The sequence below is a fragment of the Physella acuta genome, unplaced genomic scaffold (genome assembly GCF_028476545.2).
Source record: "Physella acuta isolate Inbredline_101_S28 unplaced genomic scaffold, ASM2847654v3 ptg000094l, whole genome shotgun sequence".
In the NCBI taxonomy this organism is placed as follows: domain Eukaryota; kingdom Metazoa; phylum Mollusca; class Gastropoda; family Physidae; genus Physella; species Physella acuta.
The window spans coordinates 926,428-949,447 of record NW_026731614.1 but is presented as its reverse complement, the minus strand read 5'-3'; the positions used below and the strand labels follow the sequence as shown (position 1 = coordinate 949,447).

General features: G+C 38.4%; 1 protein-coding gene across 1 annotated transcript in view; it reads left to right on the top strand.

Annotated features, from left to right (window-relative positions):
* The first annotated feature begins 315 nt into the window (after positions 1-315).
* LOC131929400 (uncharacterized) overlaps positions 316-23,020 on the top strand; it is a 41,900-nt gene continuing 19,195 nt past the window's right edge. The window contains exons 1-20 of the mRNA XM_059285571.1: positions 316-644; positions 6,668-6,863; positions 7,895-8,050; positions 9,252-9,380; positions 10,533-10,594; positions 11,927-12,049; positions 12,330-12,502; positions 13,418-13,581; positions 14,219-14,314; positions 14,736-14,913; positions 15,406-15,496; positions 15,730-15,780; positions 16,961-17,032; positions 17,399-17,444; positions 18,115-18,248; positions 18,438-18,507; positions 18,951-19,078; positions 20,038-20,061; positions 22,147-22,176; positions 22,549-22,710. Of these exons, the coding sequence (XP_059141554.1) occupies positions 572-644; positions 6,668-6,863; positions 7,895-8,050; positions 9,252-9,380; positions 10,533-10,594; positions 11,927-12,049; positions 12,330-12,502; positions 13,418-13,581; positions 14,219-14,314; positions 14,736-14,913; positions 15,406-15,496; positions 15,730-15,780; positions 16,961-17,032; positions 17,399-17,444; positions 18,115-18,248; positions 18,438-18,507; positions 18,951-19,078; positions 20,038-20,061; positions 22,147-22,176; positions 22,549-22,710 (2,158 nt within the window). The 5' untranslated portion in view covers positions 316-571. The remainder of the gene's footprint in view (positions 645-6,667; positions 6,864-7,894; positions 8,051-9,251; positions 9,381-10,532; positions 10,595-11,926; positions 12,050-12,329; positions 12,503-13,417; positions 13,582-14,218; positions 14,315-14,735; positions 14,914-15,405; positions 15,497-15,729; positions 15,781-16,960; positions 17,033-17,398; positions 17,445-18,114; positions 18,249-18,437; positions 18,508-18,950; positions 19,079-20,037; positions 20,062-22,146; positions 22,177-22,548; positions 22,711-23,020) is intronic.

The following is a 23,020-nucleotide window of genomic DNA, read 5'->3' as shown; positions in this document are numbered from 1 at the left end:
ACTTAGATATAATATTTATGCATCTAATTTCGTCAAACTACTGTAGCGGTTCATTAGTTATCGTATGTATACACAGAAAGAGACAAGTAAAATTGTAAAATAGTGTTTCCCCGATTACGGATAGATGTAAAATGCCAAAAATTGTCCACATCTCGATTTAGATCTTTTTTTTTTGGCACGATTATAATGCATCGTTTATACTCCATTCTACGATTAACTGGAGAGGTTTAAAAAGACTTTCAAATTCTCATTTAATTTTTGTGCACGATAAAAATACTTCCTCTACAGAAACTGCTTGGTATACGAGTAGACAAAAAGATCCACGGCGGCGCGCAAAACTTCTGCAACATGAACTCTACAGATTGGTGCGCAACATCGAAAATAGAAAAGAAACTCACAAAGCGCTTGTCTACGCGACCTCTGAACACACCAGCCTGCTACGATACTCATAGCAACTGAGTAACCATCAGCGCCTAGCCATGTTGCTTTTTATTGCAGACTCGCTTTATTTTGTATTAGGGTGTGTAGACTAAACAGTTCTTGTGTACACCGCGCATTAAACAGTCTACTAATGTGTACCAATTTGTCAAGAATGATCCACCTTTTAGTCATTGTTTTCTTGGGATTATTCTCAAATATTGAAGGTAAAATAGTTTCCACTCAATATGACATCCTAGAATTCTAGATCTAAAGCTAGAAATCTAGATCTAGCCCCTTGGCGCATAGCATATGCGCATAAAGACATTTATTCTACTGCTGCCAGTCGTTGTGTATTGGGTACATCCAGACGGTTGTATGGGTAGTACCAATGGTCACGCTGTAAAGTCGAAATTTATGACATCACACTCTCTTGACTCACGCGCATCGTAATTTTTCTGACTTCGTGAATTCAGCCTAATTACATTGATTATTATTACTAAATAGGTGATCTGTTTTTTCTACAACAAATACTAATAGCTTTATTATTCACTCTTTTATGTTTATACACAGTATAAATCACATATGAGAATAATTTTGTAAGTTATCTTCTGATTACGGTTTGTCGCGTTTTTGCGACATCCGGCAATAAGACATTGAATGGTACTTGGGTGCCAAGCAGGTATAACAAAATACGATGCATCGCCAAGCTGTCATGTATTTAAGTATGTTTATAAATAAGTAAAGGATTTACAGTATAGTCTTCGCCTATATATAAAAGTGCACTTTAGAACGTTACGGTCCATGAAGTAGAGTTCACCTGTTTCATTGACATTGGCATATGGAGAGAGAGAGAGCGATGCTGGAATAATGTGTTTCAGCCTGTGAGTACCCATAGTAGTGGCAATAGGTAGCTACAGCAGTCATCTGTAATCCATAGCAGTATCATTCGAATCAGTGGCGTAGCTAGGAGTTTTGGGCCCCTATGCAAAAATTATCAGTGGGCCCCCTTCGTCAGCCGTTAGGCTACAATGGAGTTAAACTAAGGAATCAAGTGTTACTTAAGATGGAGGGTTTTCAATAATATAAATATTCTGTACAGTATGTATTTTATACGTCCTGATTGTGTATTTATACTATATTATAATGAAGGTCTAAAAATGTTACAGGCTTACATTTAATTTTTTTAAGTAACCAAACACAATTAGTGGAACGTCCGTGAGTCCACCCAACTATGATGGGTATCTAATTCATGTTAGAGAAAGTAAAGGCGGTTGTGCATTGCAGTGGCGTAGCCAGGATAGTCTCAAGGGGGGGGGGGGTTCCAATTTTTACCCGGAGACAAACTTTCGATTTGCACCCCCCTCAAACTTTCGATTAGCACCCCCCCCTCTCAAACTTTCAATTTGCTCCCCCTCAAACTTTCGATTTGCAACCCCCCCCCTCATACTTTTTATATATATACCAAGGGGTCTAGTCCCCCCCTGCCTACGGCACTGGTGCATGGTGCTGACCACATTATCCCTTTATATGCCGAGGTCAAGAAACATATGAACTCCACTAACCAATGGATCGTTAGGTCTAAAGAGGAATCTGTACGTCTAAACACACTAGCGCACAAGGCGGGGCAGAGGTGCGGTCCACATCGGATGACACCATGACAAAACATTGTCAAATTTACTGTCAAAACTATGTTAAATCCAGCTAAAATAAAAGATAAGTGAGAGACGGCTAACACCTCACCGAAAGTGCACAGTTGTTGGGGGGGGGGGGGGCGATGGGGGTGACACCTTTAGTAAACGCGTAGGGTAACCGACCTTGTGATGCAACTAACCAAACACAATTTTTTAAAATTGCTCATGATTGAGTTAGATCTGTCTCTTTCTCATGTTTTAAACTTTGCAAAATGATTCATAAGTTCCTTGAGATCAATTTTAGCTGTTCCTGTATGTTCTATACTTAGGATGGTCAGTTATTGACCCAAAGGGCATATCTACACATTTTTTTCATAATAAATGAACAGCATCACAATGAGCAAATACACATATTTAAGAATTCCATCATAGATATAAACAATGTTCTCTCCGATCACCGTGGAATGTTAAAGAGTACGTACCTGTCCGCGTTGCTGCTATCTAGTTATCTAGTCCCAAATACCAGGGTACCGAAATGTTTTAAAAGGGTTTTATGTATTTTGTATTCGTGTGACCTGGCTTGCTAAAAATGAGATAGTTAAAATGTAAAAATCGCCACAGCTATTTTTTAAAATCTTTGTTGCTGGGGCGCGGGTTTGTCGACACTACCGCTCAGACGCCCTTGGGCGTGGTGTATGAAAGCATTGAGTATTTGTTAATCATCCTCCGTAATAGGGAGGTTGAATACCTTTTGGCGACCGCCTACAGACGTCGCGGAGGTTACTGGTTACACTACAGTAGGTAGACGGATGCAACACCTGGTTCGGTTTAAATCATCCAACGTAGAGACCCACCGTGTCCCTAGTGTAGGGTGCTCTTGTGCTTGGTGTCATCCGTACGCCGGGGGCGTCGAAGGCGCCCCTGTTGCAGTTTGATCGTTGAACAAGTAGTACCCCTGCATGACGCGCAATCAACGGATCCCTTGCACTCAGGTAGCCACTGGCTATCTCGAGGCGACCAAATTTTACTACTGTTGATGCGCTGGAGGGCACCCCTTATTCGATTTAGTAATCGATTTTAGTAGTCCTCTGAATTCCTAGTAGATGGCGCTCATTAAAACGATTATGGGCGTCGTAGTGTTCATTGGGGACCCCGGGGCGCATCGGGTTACACGACCGCCGGGGTGCCGTTTGATGCGCCTCTGCAATTTGCCCGCGAATGAAGTGGTAACGCTGACCAGCTGCGCCGGACACCCAATCAATGGCCCCCAGATGCTAAGATTGCCGCTGGAAAACTCTGGGTGACAAACCTCACGGCCTTACTACTGGGTCCCCGCCATCCGAAATAAAATAAAAATGTAATACCAGAAACCTTCCTAAATGTCAGAGTTTCTTTCAGGTACTTTCTAGAAAAATGTCTGGGGAAAAAAACACTGCCATGCAGTATTCCCAACTACACAAAATTTCTTGGCGATTGTTTGAAAACAAAAAACTCATAGTTGTAGTAGCGCCATATTAATTGAAGATAAATTAGATCAACAAATGAAATGTCTTTCAGGTAAAACAAGTTAATTAAAAAATCTAGTGACAATTTAAGCGCAATTTCTTTATGTTATCCATAACAATTTTAAATCGTCATCACGTTCAATAGATGCGTCATCACGTTCCATGGCTGCGCCATCACGTTCAGTAGGCGCGCAATGGTTTTTAGTCATATAACTATATTGCTATATAGTACTGTAGTGTATTATGTATAATGTAAGTTTAAAAATTTTTTTGTGACCAAACGAAAGGATATTTTTGAAAACTTTCTTCGGCAATATTGTTCTAAATTATAGCAGGAATCGATTGGTAAATGTTTCAAGTCGCTAAGTGGCCTGGTTGCCGAGATATGGGCCAAAAACTGCATTTTTTTGAGTTTTTTTGGCTTTTCTGGGAAATCCATGAAGGAATTCCGGAATTTTTTTGGCCCACTATCATCCTCGTAACTTGCTTAACATAATTGCTTTAGAACTAGTTCTCGATACTGCTTCGTTGAGGAGGAGATACGACTTAAAGCTGCGAACACACATCCATACATTCATACATCCAGAAATGACGGGTTAATAAACGCAATTCTCCAGAATGGAAATTGCGCTATAAAAAATTAGTAGAAAAAAATTGACAAATGTTATACTGATCTTGTTATGAAAACACTGTCCATGGTTGTTATTTTTAAAAAATGGTTCAATCGCTATCATGGATGTTTAGTAGGATGGAATTTCGGGGAGGGCAGACAGATCAAAGGAAGGTGTAGGTAATTTCCTAGTAAGTTGAGGTTTGTTGCGATACATGTACAATCTCATAAAAAAGTCGAAGTTCATTTATAGGCTACCTGTTCGACCCCCTACTTAATGACACTGTCTGTACAGTAAGAAAGGACTGGGGGCCTTTTTGAAACTTTTAATTTTTATAGAGTAAAAAGAAGCTGTATTTCCATTTTCTTTTTAAAATTATCTACATAAAACAAATATTAAAATTCCTATTTGCCTCGGGCCCCTATGCCTTGCTTACGCTAGCTTTACGGTAGCTACGCCACTGATTCGAGTACAACAGCGTAGCACGAAGAACCGAAATTGGAAACATTCGGTACCATCAACAATAGCATTGAGTACCCACACCAGTGGCACTGAGTACCCACACCAGTGGCACTGAGTACCCACACCAGTGGCACTGAGTACCCACACCAGTGGCACTGAGTACCCACACCAGTGGCACTGAGTACCCACACCAGTGGCACTGAGTACCCACAGCAGTGGCACTGAGTACCCACAGCAGTGGCACTGAGTACCCACAGCAGTGGCACTGAGTACCCACACCAGTGGCACTGAGTACCCACAGTAGTGGCAATGAGTACCCACACCAGTGGCACTGAGTACCCACAGCAGTGGCACTGAGTACCCACACCAGTGGCACTGAGTACCCACACCAGTGGCACTGAGTACCCACACCAGTGGCACTGAGTACCCACACCAGTGGCACTGAGTACCCACACCAGTGGCACTGAGTACCCACACCAGTGGCACTGAGTACCCACACCAGTGGCACTGAGTACCCACACCAGTGGCACTGAGTACCCACACCAGTGGCACTGAGTACCCACACCAGTGGCACTGAGTACCCACACCAGTGGCACTGAGTACCCACACCAGTGGCACTGAGTACCCACAGCAGTGGCACTGAGTACCCACAGCAGTGGCACTGAGTACCCACAGCAGTGGCACTGAATACCCACACCAGTGGCACTGAGTACCCACACCAGTGGCACTGAGTACCCACAGCAGTGGCACTGAGTACCCACAGCAGTGGCACTGAGTACCCACACCAGTGACACTAAGTACCCACAGCAGCTGCATTGAGCATGGACGAATATAAAATGGCTGAACACTGTCATTATTTGACAGTATTTGTTCACGTGCTTTTTGTGTACAGTAAATATAGGTCAAATGAGAAGTATGCGTGCTTATTAGTTGACCTTGAATAGGAGTTCACGAAAATGACGTAATCTGGAACAAATAAAGCTCTACACATTTAAGAAAGTCCTTTTATATATAGTGTGTTGCTGTAGTGTAGTAGAACCACGACAGCAAGGCTTCAAAACACCCATTTATAAGAGTTAGTCAGTTTTCATGAATTTTTGCAAGTGATTCTACATCTCCTTGCATGTCCGTATCTTTAGTTTGTGATATTCTCTTGTTTGTGCGTGGATATTTAGAGAAACACGTGTCAGTAAAAATAGTAAAATGACCCGGACTAAAAAAATTAAATTATTGTTTGGTCCGTAAGTGCCTGATGTCGCCTTTTCGCGACATACCGTAATTAACATAAAAAATAAGTCCAAATTTAAAAACAACTATATACCTCAAATTCAGTGTCAGTATGATGAGAGAAAATCAGCACAAATAATTTTTTACACGCTTGGAACATAATTCAGGCATTAATTAGAGTCTAAATAGAGATAGATCTTTCTAGAAATCTAGATTTGTAGATATTAGAAATTGGCACACCTTGTTAGGACATCGGCATGGATTGATTTAAGTTTAAATAAATATTTTAATTGTAATCTTACAAAGTCGCCTAGTGCTATTAGATTTAGATCTAGCAGTTTCGTGATTTCCCAATAGACTAAACGCCCGTAAGTAGGTAAAGCTTAGGATATGAAACTTATTAACTGAGATCTTATATGTTTAACGAGGAACTCCAGATAAATTATGATGTTTGAGTTAATGAATTAACCATAGCTTAGACCAGGGGCGTAGCGAGGGGGGGGGGGGGGGGGGGGGGCGGGGGGGTGCGGACCGCACCGGGTGACACCATTTAGGGGGGTGACACCAAGGCAAAAATAGCAAAATATATAGAGAAAAACTTGAGGCGGGGGGGGGGGGGGGTGCAAATCGAAAGTTTGAGGGGGGGGGGGGTGCTAATCGAAAACTTGAAAGTTTGTCCCCGGCAAGGGTCGCTACGCCTCTGGGGGGTGACACCATTATGTGCCGCACCGGGTGACACCCGACCTCGCTACGTCACTGGCTTAGACACAAGTTAACACGTACCATATTTTTTTCCACACTACCGCTCAAGGTTCACATATGGGAAATGAATTTCTGGTACAGTTCCCATACATGCCTGAAGGCCAACCCATCCTAATGATGTACTCAACCAGGCTCGACTCATTTGATGTTTATGTCACGGCACCATTGGCATTACAAGCCGTGTTCAAGAGAATTCAGCTGAAACGTTTCGAGGTCAGCTCTTACACGGTTCAACGGAAATACTTGTAAGTCTTTTTTTGCTGAGTGTGTTACAAGTAGTTCTTTTTAAAGGTGTTTTAAGCTAGTGTAAGTCCAACGTTTCTGTTCTAATATCTTGTGTTCTCAATCGTTGTGCTGTGAGCCTCTAGACTCTTTGTTGCTTTTATGTGTTTGTGTGATTGAATCATGACATTTTCTGTGAGTGGGTAAATAGTGTAGAACTTTGACTATTTATAATGTTGACTTTAACTATTTATAATGTTGGCAGTGACTGTTTATAAAGTCGGACTGGGAATGTTTATAACGAGGACTGTGAATGTTTATACCGTAGGACTGTGAACGTTTATAACGTTGGACTGTGAATGTTTATAACGTAGGACTGGGAATGTTTATAACGTCGGACTGGGAATGTTTATAACGTCGGACTGGGAATGTTTATAACGTCGGACTGGGAATGTTTATAACGTCGGACTGGGAATGTTTATAACGTCGGACTGGGAATGTTTATAACGTCGGACTGGGAATGTTTATAACGTCGGACTGGGAATGTTTATAACGTCGGACTGGGAATGTTTATAACGTAGGACTATGAATGTTTATAACGTAGTACTGTGAATGTTTATAACGTAGGACTATGAATGTTTATAACGTCGGACTGGGAATGTTTATAACGTCGGACTGGGAATGTTTATAACGTCGGACTGGGAATGTTTATACCGTCGGACTGGGAATGTTTATACCGTCGGACTGTGAATGTTTATAACGTAGGACTATGAATGTTTATAACGTAGGACTATGAATGTTTATAACGTCGGACTGTGAATGTTTATAACGTCGGACTGGGAATGTTTATAACGTCGGACTGGGAATGTTTATACCGTCGGACTAGGAATGTTTATACCGTCGGACTGTGAATGTTTATAACGTCGGACTGTGAATGTTTATAACGTCGGACTGGGAATGTTTATAACGTAGTACTGTGAATATACCGTAGGACTATGAATGTTTATAACGTCGGACTGTGAATGTTACATAAACCGATGCCATTGTGTCTCAGAGCATTAGCTGGTGGCAGCACATCGTCTATTGTCGCCAAAGGAAAACTAGATTTTGGGATGACGGTGTTTTTGGCGATATCCCTCCACTCGGCTGCCAGTTTCCAGGCCATACCAAGCGCCGGTTGGGGCGTGGAGTATTTTGTTCTGGTACCAAAGTAAGTCTTGACGTGTGTCATAACGGAATTATTTCTTCCTATATCAACGACAGTCACTTCTGTCTAGTGTTTTCTTACGGCATGGAACATTACGATTAGGTTCCCTTCGGAAATACACTGTTGGTACCCTCTAAAATTATTACCCAGTCTAATTGACTAATTAAAATTAATATAAAAATATATTAATATTTTCCACTATTTAAAACATATGTTATAACAATATACAATTCAAATTGGTACTTCAACAAAATAAATTTGATATACCGTTATTTACAATAGCCTTCAACGCGAGTTGAGACTTGTCTCATGTTTGACGCAGAACTTTGACAGTTTTAAACAATAATTACAATTTTTTATAGCATACAAGTTTTGTGTCCTTCCGAACATATATTATATATGTGTCGTTCGCAGCTCTATGAGTCATGCCATTACACTTCATACCAAACCATTCCAACCCGACACTTCATACCAAAACATTCCAACCCGACACTTCATACCAAAACATTCCAACCCGACACTTTATATCAAAACATTCCAACCCGACACTTCATACCAAACCATTCCAACCCGACACTTCATACCAAAACATTCCAACCCGACACTTCATACCAAAACATTCCAACCCGACACTTCATACCAAAACATTCCAACCCGACACTTCATACCAAAACATTCCAACCCGACACTTCATACCAAAACATTCCAACCCGACACTTCATACCAAAACATTCCAACCCGACACTTCATAACAAAACATTCCAACCCGACACTTCATACCAAAACATTCCAACCCGACACTTCATATCAAAACATTCCAACCCGACACTATATCAAAACATTCCAACCCGATACTTCATACCTAAACATTCCAACCCGACACTTCATATCAAAACATTCCAACCCGACACTTCATATCAAAACATTCCAACCCGACACTATATCAAAACATTCCAACCCGACACTTCATATCAAAACATTCCAACCCGACACTTCATGCTATGATATGTCTCCGACGTCTTCATACCCTAACATACCCACCCCTAGGGCTTCATACGATGACATCCCCACCCTTCGTCTTCATACCCTAACATACCCACCCCTAGGGCTTCATACCATGATATCCCCACCCCTCGTCTTCATACCCTGACGTCCCCACCCTATGTTTCATACGAAAACTTTATATGCTGTTTATCTCTAACAGGCTGGGACCTTCGATTATTGTAATTTCTTTAGTAAACGACAATGAAATCAAGATTCGCTTTGCTGAAGAAATGGAAACACTAGCATCATACTTTACGGAACATCTCCTATCGACCGTTGCCGTACAAAGGTGGGTAGCAAACCTAGCTGGTTGGACGACGGTAAGTACGCTAATCAGAGTATATTTATGTGACGTATGTAGCCAAGTAGATCAGAACGTTCATAATATTATTCAAGGAGGAGCTACTGAATTAGGAAAGTGTCTGACATTTATTGACCAGTGTCAATTTATTAACCAGTGTTTCTTTCAGACTTTTTTCTCCGGGGCAAGGGGCACTAGAAATTTTCGGGGGGGGGGGGGGGGGTGGTGGACTTTCTTCGGGGGGGGGGGGGGGCGGACACTGTTAAAATTATATATTTTCTATATAAATTATATAAATTTCATTTCGTTCGGGGGTCGGTAAATTTTTTTCGGAGGGGGGGGGGGCGGGGGGGGGGGGGGGGGGGGCGGATGAGATGCCTGGAAGAAACTCTGCACTTAACCCCTAGAAACGTTGATCGTCAGAACTTTGATTTCATTTCTATCAACTTATCCCTTAAGATCTCACGACTAAATTTTCTTTCTTTAAAAAACGTGTTTGAGTTTTCACATCGACAGCATCTGTCTTAGGTTGTGTGGTCAGTTGTTATCAATATCGTGGTTATCCTCTTTAAAAATAGTGTTTTTTAACCTGTTCAAGATACACCACCTGTACATTGCTTGTACTTCAGTTACTCGTAAATCTGGGAGCAGTTTTCCCCTTTGAAATTTAGGGAGTTATCATTAATCTCTTCCAGCTCTTAAAATGCCAACCCATTTGTATTTTCTACGTATTTAAAAAAAATATTTATAAACGACAAACACTATTTACAACGGAGGAGCTTTGTTCACTTACTAGCTAGATAAGCAATGCTACATTTATCTCTAAATCTCTAGTGGAACTGAACTAAACTTCAACACTTTTCTCTAAACCTAGTGGGACTTAACTAAACTTGAAGTAACTTAAATCATTTTATTTTAAATTGTTGATTTCGCTTAATTTTCATACTTGCTTTTATTTGTTTTACTCCCTAAATTACCTGTGAAAAAACTGACCTGACAAAGGCTCAAAATTGACTCGTAATTTAAATTTACCACTCGATCGGTATCTCGAATTTTAAAAAGTGGACAACCCTAACTTGTTAGTTTAAAAAAAAACAACACTTAACTGTAGAAAGATTGAAATTTGAATTTCCCTACCAGGAAAGAGGCGTACATCATGCAGAACTGTACTGGAAGAACCGTCGGAGAGAAGCCTCTCGGAGGTGAGTACTTCAGTGCCACTTTTATTTTGTTGTGAATCTTTTGAGTTCTATGTTTAAAACGATGCCGTAATGTAGGCATATTTCTTTGTGCATGAATGCTATATTTATTAATTTTCTTTTTTGTTGTTGTGGACATTCTTTTCACTAGGTGGCTGATTTGTGTACTGATTTGTGTACGCGACTGATTTGTGTACATTACTATACAATTTATGCACGTGACTGATATTTCTGTATGTGACTGCAATTTTATTGCGTTATATTTTTGGTACGTGTTTATGATTCATCTACGTGGCTGTGATATTTAATCACTTGACTGTGACATTCCATGGATCAGTACGTGACAGTAATATTTTGTTTGCGTGACTGTGAAACTTGTGTAGATTACACGAATGTAGCAATAGATTGTTGTGTTGTGATTTAGCTAACGCTCGTGACTTTAGACATGAGTACCCAACACCAGACATTCCTTGCCTATTGGATCTCGGATCATTTTTACTTTCTCGTATATACGAAGTATAGAGAAAGTCTTGTAAGCGTGCAAAAAAAAATAAAAATAAATCGAGATTTTTACAAATCTCGACGTTTTACACCAACCTGAGTCGGAGAAACATATTTTTGCAATCTTGTCCGTATGCCCGTGTGTATGTGTGTGTATGTGTGTGTGTGTGTGTGTGTCTCTGTTATTACGATAAGTATTTTATCAAAATCGTAGATCCGTATAAACTTTTGAGCGATTTCCGATAACCGGAAGTGGTACTTTTTCTACTTTGAATTTTTCAAAAGCCTATAACTTAAGTACTATTTCAGATAAATAAATAAAATTTCACATGTAAGTAAAATATCTCATTCTCTACCTTCTATCAAATTTTGAGTAATTTCCGTTGACCGGAAGTAGTAATTAACGCTATTTCAAATTTATCAAAAAACTAATATAAATTTATAAAGTACAAATAATATTGCGCACTATTATGCACATTTTATTTGGCGTTCACTTGGTGTGGAATTCTTTTTTTTTTTTAAACTTTAAGTATTTAAAATGGATTAAAAATCATATCTCTAGCCCGAGTTCCCATCCCTTGTTGTTTTATGTAAGAATATTCGAGAAAGTTTAGGGGAGATTACTCCCGGTTTTTTTTTTCGGTTTTATTTCTTGTGTGTTTTTGTATGACATGTTTGTATGAGTACTATGATATTTGTGTATGTGTGCTGTTGTATGTTTCTCCGTGTACTTTCCTACTAGATCTAAGAAAGTGTGTTCAGCTGCTTTTTTTTCTGGTGTTTTGGTGGAGCGCTCCACTGTATTCACAAATAAACCTATTCTCATCTTAACAGTCACACCGGTAAAACTAACATCCTTGTTTGCATTTGGCGTCATTATCGGATCGTGCGAAAAATACGAATTTAAATCAGAATGTGAAAGAGCAGATATCAAAATCGCTGGAGGAGCTACGGCAGGTATGATTATATATATATATATATATATATATATATATATATATATATATATATATATATATATACATATATATACATATATATATATATATATATATATATATATATATATATATATATATATATATATATATATATATATATATATAATCTGTCTGTCTGTCTGTCTGTCTGTCTGTCTGTCTGTCTGTCTGTCTGTCTGTCTGTCTGTCTGTCTGTCTGTCTGTCTGTCTGTCTGTCTGTCTGTCTGTACGCTATATATAAAATATATCTATTTCAGAAATGGTTTTCCCCCTTATGTCCTGGGGAAAACAATTTATATTACCTTCAATATTAAAGAAATCGTGTGAGCAGAGTTTACGATTCCTAACGCATAAGCCAAATACAGTTATACTTGTAACGTCGAACGAGGAATCACAGGTGATAAACGTTGCCGAGGCAGGTGCCATGGAGGTGAGTTGTTGATCTTCACTACATTCACCAGGTGAGTTGTTGAGCTTTACTACATTCACCAGGTGAGTTGTTGAGCTTCACTACATTCACCAGGTGAGTTGTTGAGCTTCACTACATTCACCAGGTGAGTTGTTGAGCTTCACTACATTCACCAGGTGAGTTGTTGAGCTTCACTACATTCTGCAGGTGAGTTGTTGAGCTTCATTACATTCACCAGGTGAGTTGTTGAGCTTCACTACATTCTGAAGGTGAGTTGTTGAGCTTCATAACATTCACCAGGTGAGTTGTTGAGCTTCATAACATTCACCAGGTGAGTTTTTGAGCTTCACTACATTCTGCAGGTATTTTGAGAAATCGGAAAATAACCTATTTTTAAAAAAAAATAGTTCAATAGAAGTACTCATTAAGCTCATTTAATTTAAATTATTATTGAAATTAGACATAGTGAAGAATGAATTTATTCAAAACTAATAATAAAAATAAATGACCACATGAAACCAATACACATAACAAGTTTCCGTGTTTCATAGTGTGTTTAGGATGCACATGTCTCCCGGGTGGGGGTTAGCGTTCGGCTGATGCTGTCACATTTTAGTTGTTATTTAAGTCAAACGGCAGACGGCAGGTTTTGACCACTTGACAATAGGGCTGGTAAGTAGGTCACAAACCAGTTCTATGGCTCAGGCGGATTTAATTTAATTGAGCCGTAGAACTAGTTGGTAACCTACTTACCAGCCCCATCGCTGTTCTATGTGACATGTCGCTCTTGAACTGACGTGTGTCGCTGAAACGGAAAAATAGCCAGCACGTCACACCATACATATTCAAAGAAAACAATGCCTTGTTGTTTTATAGAACATTTGTCCACCATTTTTGTCTTACTAAAAACATGAAATTGTGTGCTCACCTACACAGACGCAGCGGTTGACCTCGCCTTCTATAATTCACGTGAAGACCTCTGAGCAGATCATGCTTTATGTTGACTACGAATATCCGTGCGTGAAGGAGGAAGATGTTCGCTTTCAAGAGCTTGTCATGGTGGTCCCAATGCATTTGTTCATGAATGAATACACTTGGAGGTGCGCTATTGTTGTTAAGTTTTACACATTTTTACCTGTGTATGAATATGCTTGTAAGAATTTCTTCACATGTATGAAATACACATTGGCGCACATGAGGCGGTGTGGTTGAATGGTAGAGGGTTCGCCTGCTAACCCAAAAGTCTCAAGTTCCAATCCCCGCCTCGTGTTCGAATGACGTCACTGAATTCACCCAGCTCCAGTGGGTACCTGGCTCGCGAATAGAAATGTAAAGACGGATAGGAATAGTGCTGAACACACTACCCCTTCCTATATAAAACAGGAGAACTCTACTTCACCTGCCATATGGACAGGGTACTTTACTTTTCCATTGATGCATCTATTCATTTATCTATTTTAAAAAAAAAAATACATTTTATTCTATGAACCTATTATTTCCAAATGTACACATACCATCTAATGTATCAGCCTATAATTTCAAAATGAACACAACATTTAATGTATGAACCTATAATTTTAAAATGTACACATACCATCTAATGCATGAGCCTATAATTTTAAAACGTACACAAACCGTCTAATTTATGAACCTATAATTTCAAAATGTACACACACCGTCTAATGTATGAACCTATAATTTTAAAATATACACATAACATTTAACTTTTATTCGCAGCACCCCTTCAGCGAGAGGCTATACACCAGCACATTACATCTCGATCGTAGCACCAATCGATAATTTTTTTATCGATATCGATACACGAAAAGTCAGGTAGTAGGTTTAAATATTTATTAAATATGAGATGATAAGGGTTAGTTTATAACTGAAAGGTTTTTGTGCTCACTTTCTGGTTCAATGCAGAGAAAAGAAATGAGTAAATGGAAGCATTATGTGGTATCGCCAAGCATTATGTGGTACCGCTAAGCATTATGTGATATTACTAAGCATTATGTGGCACCGCTAAGCATTATGTGGTATCGCTAAGCATTAAGTGGTATCACAAGAGGATATGCTCTGGAAAAAAACAACTTCGTACTTAATTCGCCTTTTCAAAATTTATTTGTATGTATCTAAGTTAGGATACTTAAAGGAAACTATTTAACTACGTGAATGACAAGGCCCTATATCCTATGCGAACTATTTAATCCTTTTAATTGTGTATAATTTCGGTATTTTCATATTCCAATTTTAGCTTGAGGTGGAAGCGAGACACAATAAACCGTTGGCAGACGGCTTTCTCCAGGCTCGAACCCGGTACCCACTACATATCGTCATTAACAGGAATTCCATTCGGAATGTATGTGGTCGGGCTGACCCCGGATTACCAGTTTATCCATATCGCTGGATTTCATGTCGCACTCGATAATCAGGTAAGTGCATTCATCGCGCGGGTTTACATCATTTAAACATAATTCAGGCAGCTGTATATTATCGATGCGAAAAATGTAGGCCTATTCAATGCCGCGAGCTTATTTATATCATATTCTCTTCTTTGTCATTTCGCTGATCAGTAATCGTTGTGTTTGTTATATAATCATTTCGTCGTCTTTGTCAGGTCATCTTTTTGTCGTCTTTGTCAGATCATCTTTTTGTCGTCTTTGTCGGATTATCTTTTTGTCGTCTTTGTCAGATCATCTTTTTGTCGTCTTTGTCGGATTACCTTTTTGTCGTCTTTGTCGGATTATCTTTTTGTCGTCTTTGTCAGATAATCACGTAGTCCAGCGTTGTAACTAGCGGTATCAGAGCTGTGAGAAGCGACTAGAAAAACGTAGTTCAGCGTTGTAACTAGCGGTATATGAGCGACTAGAAAAACGTATGATTCTAAAAAAATCGGACCACATGTATGTACACTTTTTTTCCAGGAATCGTGTGAAAGGACAGCCGCGCGATACAATGACGGGCTAGATAACGATTGTGATGGTTTAATTGATGAGGAAAGAGAGAATCTAAAAGGTACAATAAACAATTACACAGTCTCTGTATCGTTGTCTTTGATACACATTAACCACTTATGTTAAAGGTAGAATATATATATATATATATATATATATATATATATATATATATATATATATATATATATATATAATACATAAATCATATTATAGCTTATGTATGTTAAATATTGCTTCCTCTTGTCTTGACATCTGTTTCCTCTAATCAAAAATATTACTCGCTGTTAACAGATGATGATTTTGATGGTGAGATAGATGAAGACATGGCATCGTACGCCAGCAGTAAGTCATGTTTCTTTAGTTAGTGTTAGAGTTAAGGTCATGTTTCTTTAGTTAGTGTTAGAGTTAAGGTCTGTTTCTTTAGTTAGTGTTAGAGTTAAGGTCATCTTTCTTTAGTTAGTGTTAGAGTTAAGGTCATGTTTCTTTAGTTAGTGTTAGAGTTAAGGTCATGTCTCTTTAGTTAGTGTTAGAGTTAAGGTCTTACTCTTTAGTTAGTGTTAGAGTTAAGGTCATGTCTCTTTAATTACTGTTCTATTTAAGATCATCTTTCTTTAGTTAGTGTTAAAGTTAAGGTCTGACTGTTGGGTTAGTGTTAGAGTTAAGGTCTGACTCTTTGATTAGTGTTAGAGTTAAGGTCTGACTCTTGGCTTAGTGTTAGAGTTAAGGTCTGACTCTTTGATTAGTGTTAGAGTTAAGGTCTGACTCTTTGGTTAGTGTTAGAGTTAAGGTCTGACTCTTGGGTTAGTGTTAGAGTTAAGGTCTGACTCTTGGGTTAGTGTTAGAGTTAAGGTCTGACTCTTGGGTTAGTGTTAGAGTTAAGGTCTGACTCTTGGGTTAGTGTTAGAGTTAAGGTCTGGCTCTTGGGTTAGTGTTAGAGTTAAGGTCTGACTTTATTTTTTTGTAAAGAACGATATCATAATGAACTAATAATTGATATCGCTGAGACTTACATAACCCAACTCTTGCACTAGCTAATAAGTACACAATTTAAGAGTACAGTGCTAAAAGTATATAAAGTCAAACTTTGCGAAAATCAAACTTAGAAACAGATTGATTTTAAATTATCATCATATTTTCCCGTTCGTGCCTAATAGCATGAGACGAATGAAGTAGATTTCACCTGTTTCAATTACCTCAGCATACAAGGGTATAGTGTGGGCAGCACAATACCCAGCCTCCTTTGTTTCCCTAACGACAGCCAGGTACCCATCGTAGCTGAGTTGACTCTAGGACTTCATACAGACTCGAGCATGGGATCCTGCTAAACCGTACTTTCGGTTTAGCAGCCTCTTGGCCTCACCATCTCGGGTTTTAACTGACGTACAAATAAAAATTTTCAGTCTTTCTTTTAAACTACCATGTTGTGTAATTACGTTATTTAACACTTACGTCTCCAAATTATCGGATGAAACAAATTTAAATTGGAAGCAGTTTCGAATTATGTAACTTCTTTTTCTTTCAGTTAACGTAACTGGTTTATCTCTCCCTTTACCAATGCCAGTGCCTCCGTTTGTCGCAGGATATTTACCACCAGGTAATATTACAATCCTAGAAAAAAAAAGATCTAGACCAACTTCAACATGAATAAAATATTTTTTAGAATAACTTATTATACGTAAACAATGCTAAATATGTACGTTTCTATAGAAAAAAACTGTATACTTAAACGATACCGAACGTATGCCTATTATCTTGAAAACTTTTTACACAATAGCAAACGTACTAAATATCAAAGATTTCATAGAACACCTATCACAATTCACAACACATTTTTTCGTAAATAACGCATTAATAAGTTGCTTGCATAATCACAACTATAAAATATAATAACGCGTTCTTAATTGTCAAGCTGAAATGTAAATGTTTAAATTCTAATACATTTTTCCATTGCACATTTCAGAGTGTCCTTGCCCAAGTATCAACAGCTGCCAAATGGAGATGTGCCAGTAGGTTTCCTTTTCACTTGATATTTTATAAGATCTAGCATTGAAATTAATTTTTCTTTTTGAGTGTCCTCAGATATCCGTAACTAGACTATTTCCTTTTTAAAATACCCAAATCTTTTGTACCGTTAAGTAGGTAAACGGTAAGAATTCTTAATCTCTCTATTTTTCCTTGGAATAAAGAGCGTTGTTTTTCATTACAAACTTCTATACATATACAGCCCGATTCCAATGGAAATGCCATAGCATTCCTCTACAGCAAAACATTTTAAATGCACTGAAAATAATAAAATAAAACTATTTTGCTTTCTTTCTTGAGATCTTTTACACATGAGTTCCAAGATTTGCCACAAACCCACAAACAAACAAACAAAGAAATAAACAAACAGACGATTCGAACTAAATAAAAGATAGTAAAAAGCTTACAATAAAAATAGAATTGTTCAATATTGTTCAATATCATTTTAAATATTATTTAGTTTTGAAATTAATTATACTTTGTTCCATTTTTAAGGTATATGTTTAAAAAAAAGAGATTTGAATTTGTAGACCCAGTTACCACGAATATTAAATACCGCATATCTTATAAATAACATAATCGTGAAAATGGTGTCGTTAGCAGGACTATCGTTGTCCTGCCAACACTACCGTTGGGTGACTTGCTTTGTTTCAGAGAACTCAATGCGTACATTGTGTGCCTAGAGAGCATCGTAACACAGACCAATTGCGACATCAAAACACGAATGGAAGCGATGAGAAAGTTGAGGTTAAGAGAGATCAAAAACTCTTCACTAAGTTCTTGCATAAGTAAGTCACCTCACTTTACTACACCTGATTTAACCGTACCTGGCCTCACCTTCATTTTACCTTTTACCTTACCTCATCTCATCTCGATTACTATCCATACCTCTCTCTCGTGCTCACTATGTATATATATATATACATATACATATATATATATATATATAAATATATATGTATATTGTTCCTGCATAGGCCAATGTCCTACATTTCTCCACTCTTGTATCCCAGCGGGAGCTAATACAGAGGCGAAAATGTCGTGCAGGTATTTAACATTACACACAGCTATCAACCAATATTTTAAATGTACAAGTTTCAACAGTTATCTTGGCTTTTTTTTTTTTTTCTTGTCTGATATCAATTTCACCAACAATGTCTGCTCAAAGTTTAGTTTCTAGGCTAGATCTAATTAGTTCTGCCTGTTCAAAGTTTAGTTACTGACTTGAATCTAATTAGTTCTATTTCTAATGTCTGATGAAAGTTTAGTTTCTGACCTACATCTAAATAGTTCTACCTCTAATGTCTGATGAAAGTTTAGTTTCTGACCTACATCTAAATAGTTCTACCTCTAATGTCTGATGACAGTTTAGTTACTGACCTACATGTATGTAGTTCTACCTCTAATGTCTGATGACAGTTTAGTTACTGACCTACATGTATGTAGTTCTACCTCTAATGTCTGCTCAAAGTTTACTATCTGTCACACAGGCAATACGCCTCATACCTCGGATGTCTGAAAGCTGTCTCCAACAACCCCAGCTGTCCCCGCACCTTCAAGGATGAGGCGGAGAGGTGGATTATCGTCACTGAGAATATGGAAATCAAGAATCTCTGTCGTGAGTACCATACCTCCTACACTAAACATATTTACGTTTACGTCTGTTTGTATTTATCTGCACTTTAAGATTTTACATTTGAGTTTTAAAAATATGTTAAAATTATCATTGAACCATATATTTCGGATTTTAAAATCTGCACTAAATGCACTTAGTGTCTTGGGTTTGAAAATTTATAATTTATTTACTGCATTAACTTGGCGGAAATAGAAAACAACTACCCCGTAAATACATGTTTGGGCAATATATATATATATATATATGTGTGTGTTGTCTCTGAAAGTCGTCTCGCCCGCGTCCTAAATATTTAGACATTTCCGAATCACCTATTCTAAACGACCCCTTATTTCTGTTCATAATAAACGGGAATACATAAATTAGAGCTATGTATCAACGAGCACTCGAATAAATAAAATAAAATGCAACAACAACCTTTTAGACTAACCTCAGCCAAAACCATCGGCACTCTAAACTGAGTAAATACAACATCACAGTTCAACTGGATAACTACGTACTTTCGATTCTGTCGCTGCGATACTTGACACAATCGATTCTGTCGCTCCGATACTTGACACAATCGATTCTGTCGCTGCGATACTCGACAAAATCGATTATGTCGCTGCGAAACTCGACACAATAGATTCTGTCGCTGCGATACTCGACAAAATCGATTATGTCGCTGCGATACTCGACATAATCGATTCTATCGCTGCGATACTTGACACAATCGATTCTATCGCTGCGATACTCAACACAATTCTTAAAATAGAACATTATCATATATCTTCGTTTAAAAAAATCTGAATATAATTTTGTGTGTAAATAAAAGCTAAATATAAATTTCCGTTGACCACAATAGTCACGTTATTTATTTCCTCTCCCGTTGAAGTTATAAGCACTTTTTCCCTAATTAGTTCTTGTCTTGACCTAATTAAAACTATTCTATACTGATGTTTCAGTTCAAGAAGTGGCTGCGTTAGACAGTAAGTATCTTTGTGTCACTATTGTTAATGTATGTATGTTACATAGTGTGAATATTAAACGTAGTAATCAATTGTTGAATGAGTATTGTAAATATATGTATGTTTCATATTGTGAGTATTAAACTTAGTAATCAATTTGTATAAATATTGTAAATATCTGTATGTTACATAGTGTGAATATTAACTTTAGTAATCGATTTGTATGAGATTTTGTAAATATTTGTATGTTACATAGTGTCCATATTAACGTTGATAATCAATTTGTTTGAGTATTGTAAATATCTGTATGTTACAGAGTGTGAAAATTAACCTTGTTAATTTATTTGAAACGATCATGGGACAATCGAGATTTACAAAATTTGAGATTTTCTGGTCTTAATTTTTGTTTAAACTCAGCATTTAGTACATCCTCAAAAATGTCGTATGATAAGAGTCCGTGTACTTTATCAATGTTATATCACCCTGTAGTGGAATGGGGTAGCTCACGTTACCTAGTGCTTTATCAATGACAGTACTGAGCAGGGGCGTAGCGAGGTCGGATGTCACCCGGTGCGGCACTTAATGGTGTGTCCCCCCCCCCCCCCCCCAGAAGCGAAGCGACCCTTCCCGGGGACAAACTTTCAAGTTTTCGATTTGCACCCTCCCCCTCAAAATTTCAATGTGCACCCTCTCAAGTTTTCAATTTGCACCACCCCCTTTTCAATTTGCACCCCCCCCCCCCCCCCCCTCAAACTTTCGATTTGCACCCCCCTCAAGTTTTTCCCTATATATTTTGCTATTGTTTGCCTTGGTGTCACCCTCCTAAATGGTGTCACCCGGTGCGGTCCGCACCCCCCCTCGCTACGCCCCAAGACCTTGAACGACTCAATAAATGCAGCTGTATCAACGACCCTTTATTTGTCGACGCGTTACACAGGAAAACATAAATTATGAATCCACAAGCACTCCAACAAATAAATAAAATTACAACAACAACTTCTTAGAATAACCCTAGTCGTAATCAGTAACCCTAACCCTTATCCTAACTCCTAACTCATCTGTTGCCCTAATTTATTATAAAGGCCATCGGAACCCCAAGTAAGTAAAAAAAAAATACTACAGTGTGAGCTGGATTGCAAACACAAAATATTCTTGATAGCCACGTACTCTCGATTCTGTCGCTGCGATACTTGACACATTCGATTCTGTCGCTGCGATACTCGACACAATAGATTCTATCGCTGCGATACTCGACACAATAGATTCTATCGCTGCGATACTCGACACATTCGATTCTGTCTCTGCGATACTCGACACAATAGATTCTATCGCTGCGATACTCGACACAATAGATTCTATCGCTGCGATACTCGACACAATAGATTCTATCGCTGCGATACTCGACACAATAGATTCTATCGCTGCAATACTCGACACAATAGATTCTATCGCTGCGATACTCGACACAATAGATTCTATCGCTGCAATACTCGACACAATAGATTCTATCGCTGCGATACTCGACACAACCGATTCTATCGCTGCAATACTCGACACAATAGATTCTATCGCTGCGATACTCGACACATTCGATTCTGTCGCTGCGATACTCGACACAATAGATTCTATCGCTGCGATACTCGATACAACCGATTCTGTCGCTGCGATACTCGACACAATAGATTCTATCGCTGCGATACTCGATACAACCGATTCTGTCGCTGCGATACTCGACACAATAGATTCTATCGCTGCGATACTCGACACAACCGATTCTATCGCAGCGATACTCGACACAACCGATTCTATCGCTGCGATACTCGACACAACCGATTCTATCGTTGCAATACTCGACACAACCGATTCTATCGCTGCGATACTCGACACAACCGATTCTATCGCTGCGATACTCGACACAACCGATTCTATCGCAGCGATACTCGACACAAATTAGTCAACCTTCCGTGTTTGCCTATAAATAAAGTTAAAAATAATTTCCAATTGACCCCAGTTAGCAATTCCCCTTCCGTTTATGGTATAGGCACTTTCTCCCTAATTAGTTGTTGTTGTGAGCTAATTAAAAAAAAATCAATACTGATTTTTCAGTTAAAAACATCTCAGAATCAGTGAATCCATGTAAGTATCTTTGTATGAGTAATGTACATTTCTGTATGTTATATAGTGTGCATATTAACGTTAGTAATCGATTTGTATGAGTATTGTGAATATCTGTATGTTAAATAGTGTGAATATTACGCATTTTGTACATTCTCAAAATGTAGTACGATAAGAGTTTGTGTACTGTGTGAATCACATTGTAGTGGGATGGTGTTGTTAGGGTGGGTGTTGGAAATGTATATTGTCAATGGCAGTACAGTGCGTGTTTATAAATGCAGATCTATGCGTGCATATGCTGGTGTGAATGAAAAGATATCGTTTTTATAGCGTTTTTGTAGCGAAATACAATTAAAATAATAAATTAGCATTCGGTTCTTTCTAACTCAATAGCCGATGGCGGTCCAGCTCCCGAGGGTTGGCATAAGATTACTGGAAAGTGCATAAAGTTAATAGTAGAAAGAAAGCAATATGCTGTAGCGGTTGAGTCATGTTCTAAAATGGAGTCACAGCTACTGACCATTATGAGTGGTGATGAGACTTCTGAAGTTGACAGTAAGTAACTAGATTATTATGGTACCAGCTTGATTAAAACATTTGTAAATAATTAAAGAAGTCGCTTGATTTCATTTTTAGGCCTAAAAGAAATTATTACTAGCGATCCCGTCCCACGCGTTGCTGTGGGCTGATTACAACTTTGCGTTGCCAATCTTGTATTTTTAGACACGTGAACTATTTTTCTAAAAACTGAGTTTAAATGTAAACAAAGCAGGCGCTATATTTCTTGGATCTCGGTTGTTGGGAAGCGGGTTTATCCACGCTATTACTAAGACGCCCCGAGTATACGTTGATCACCCTCAGTAGT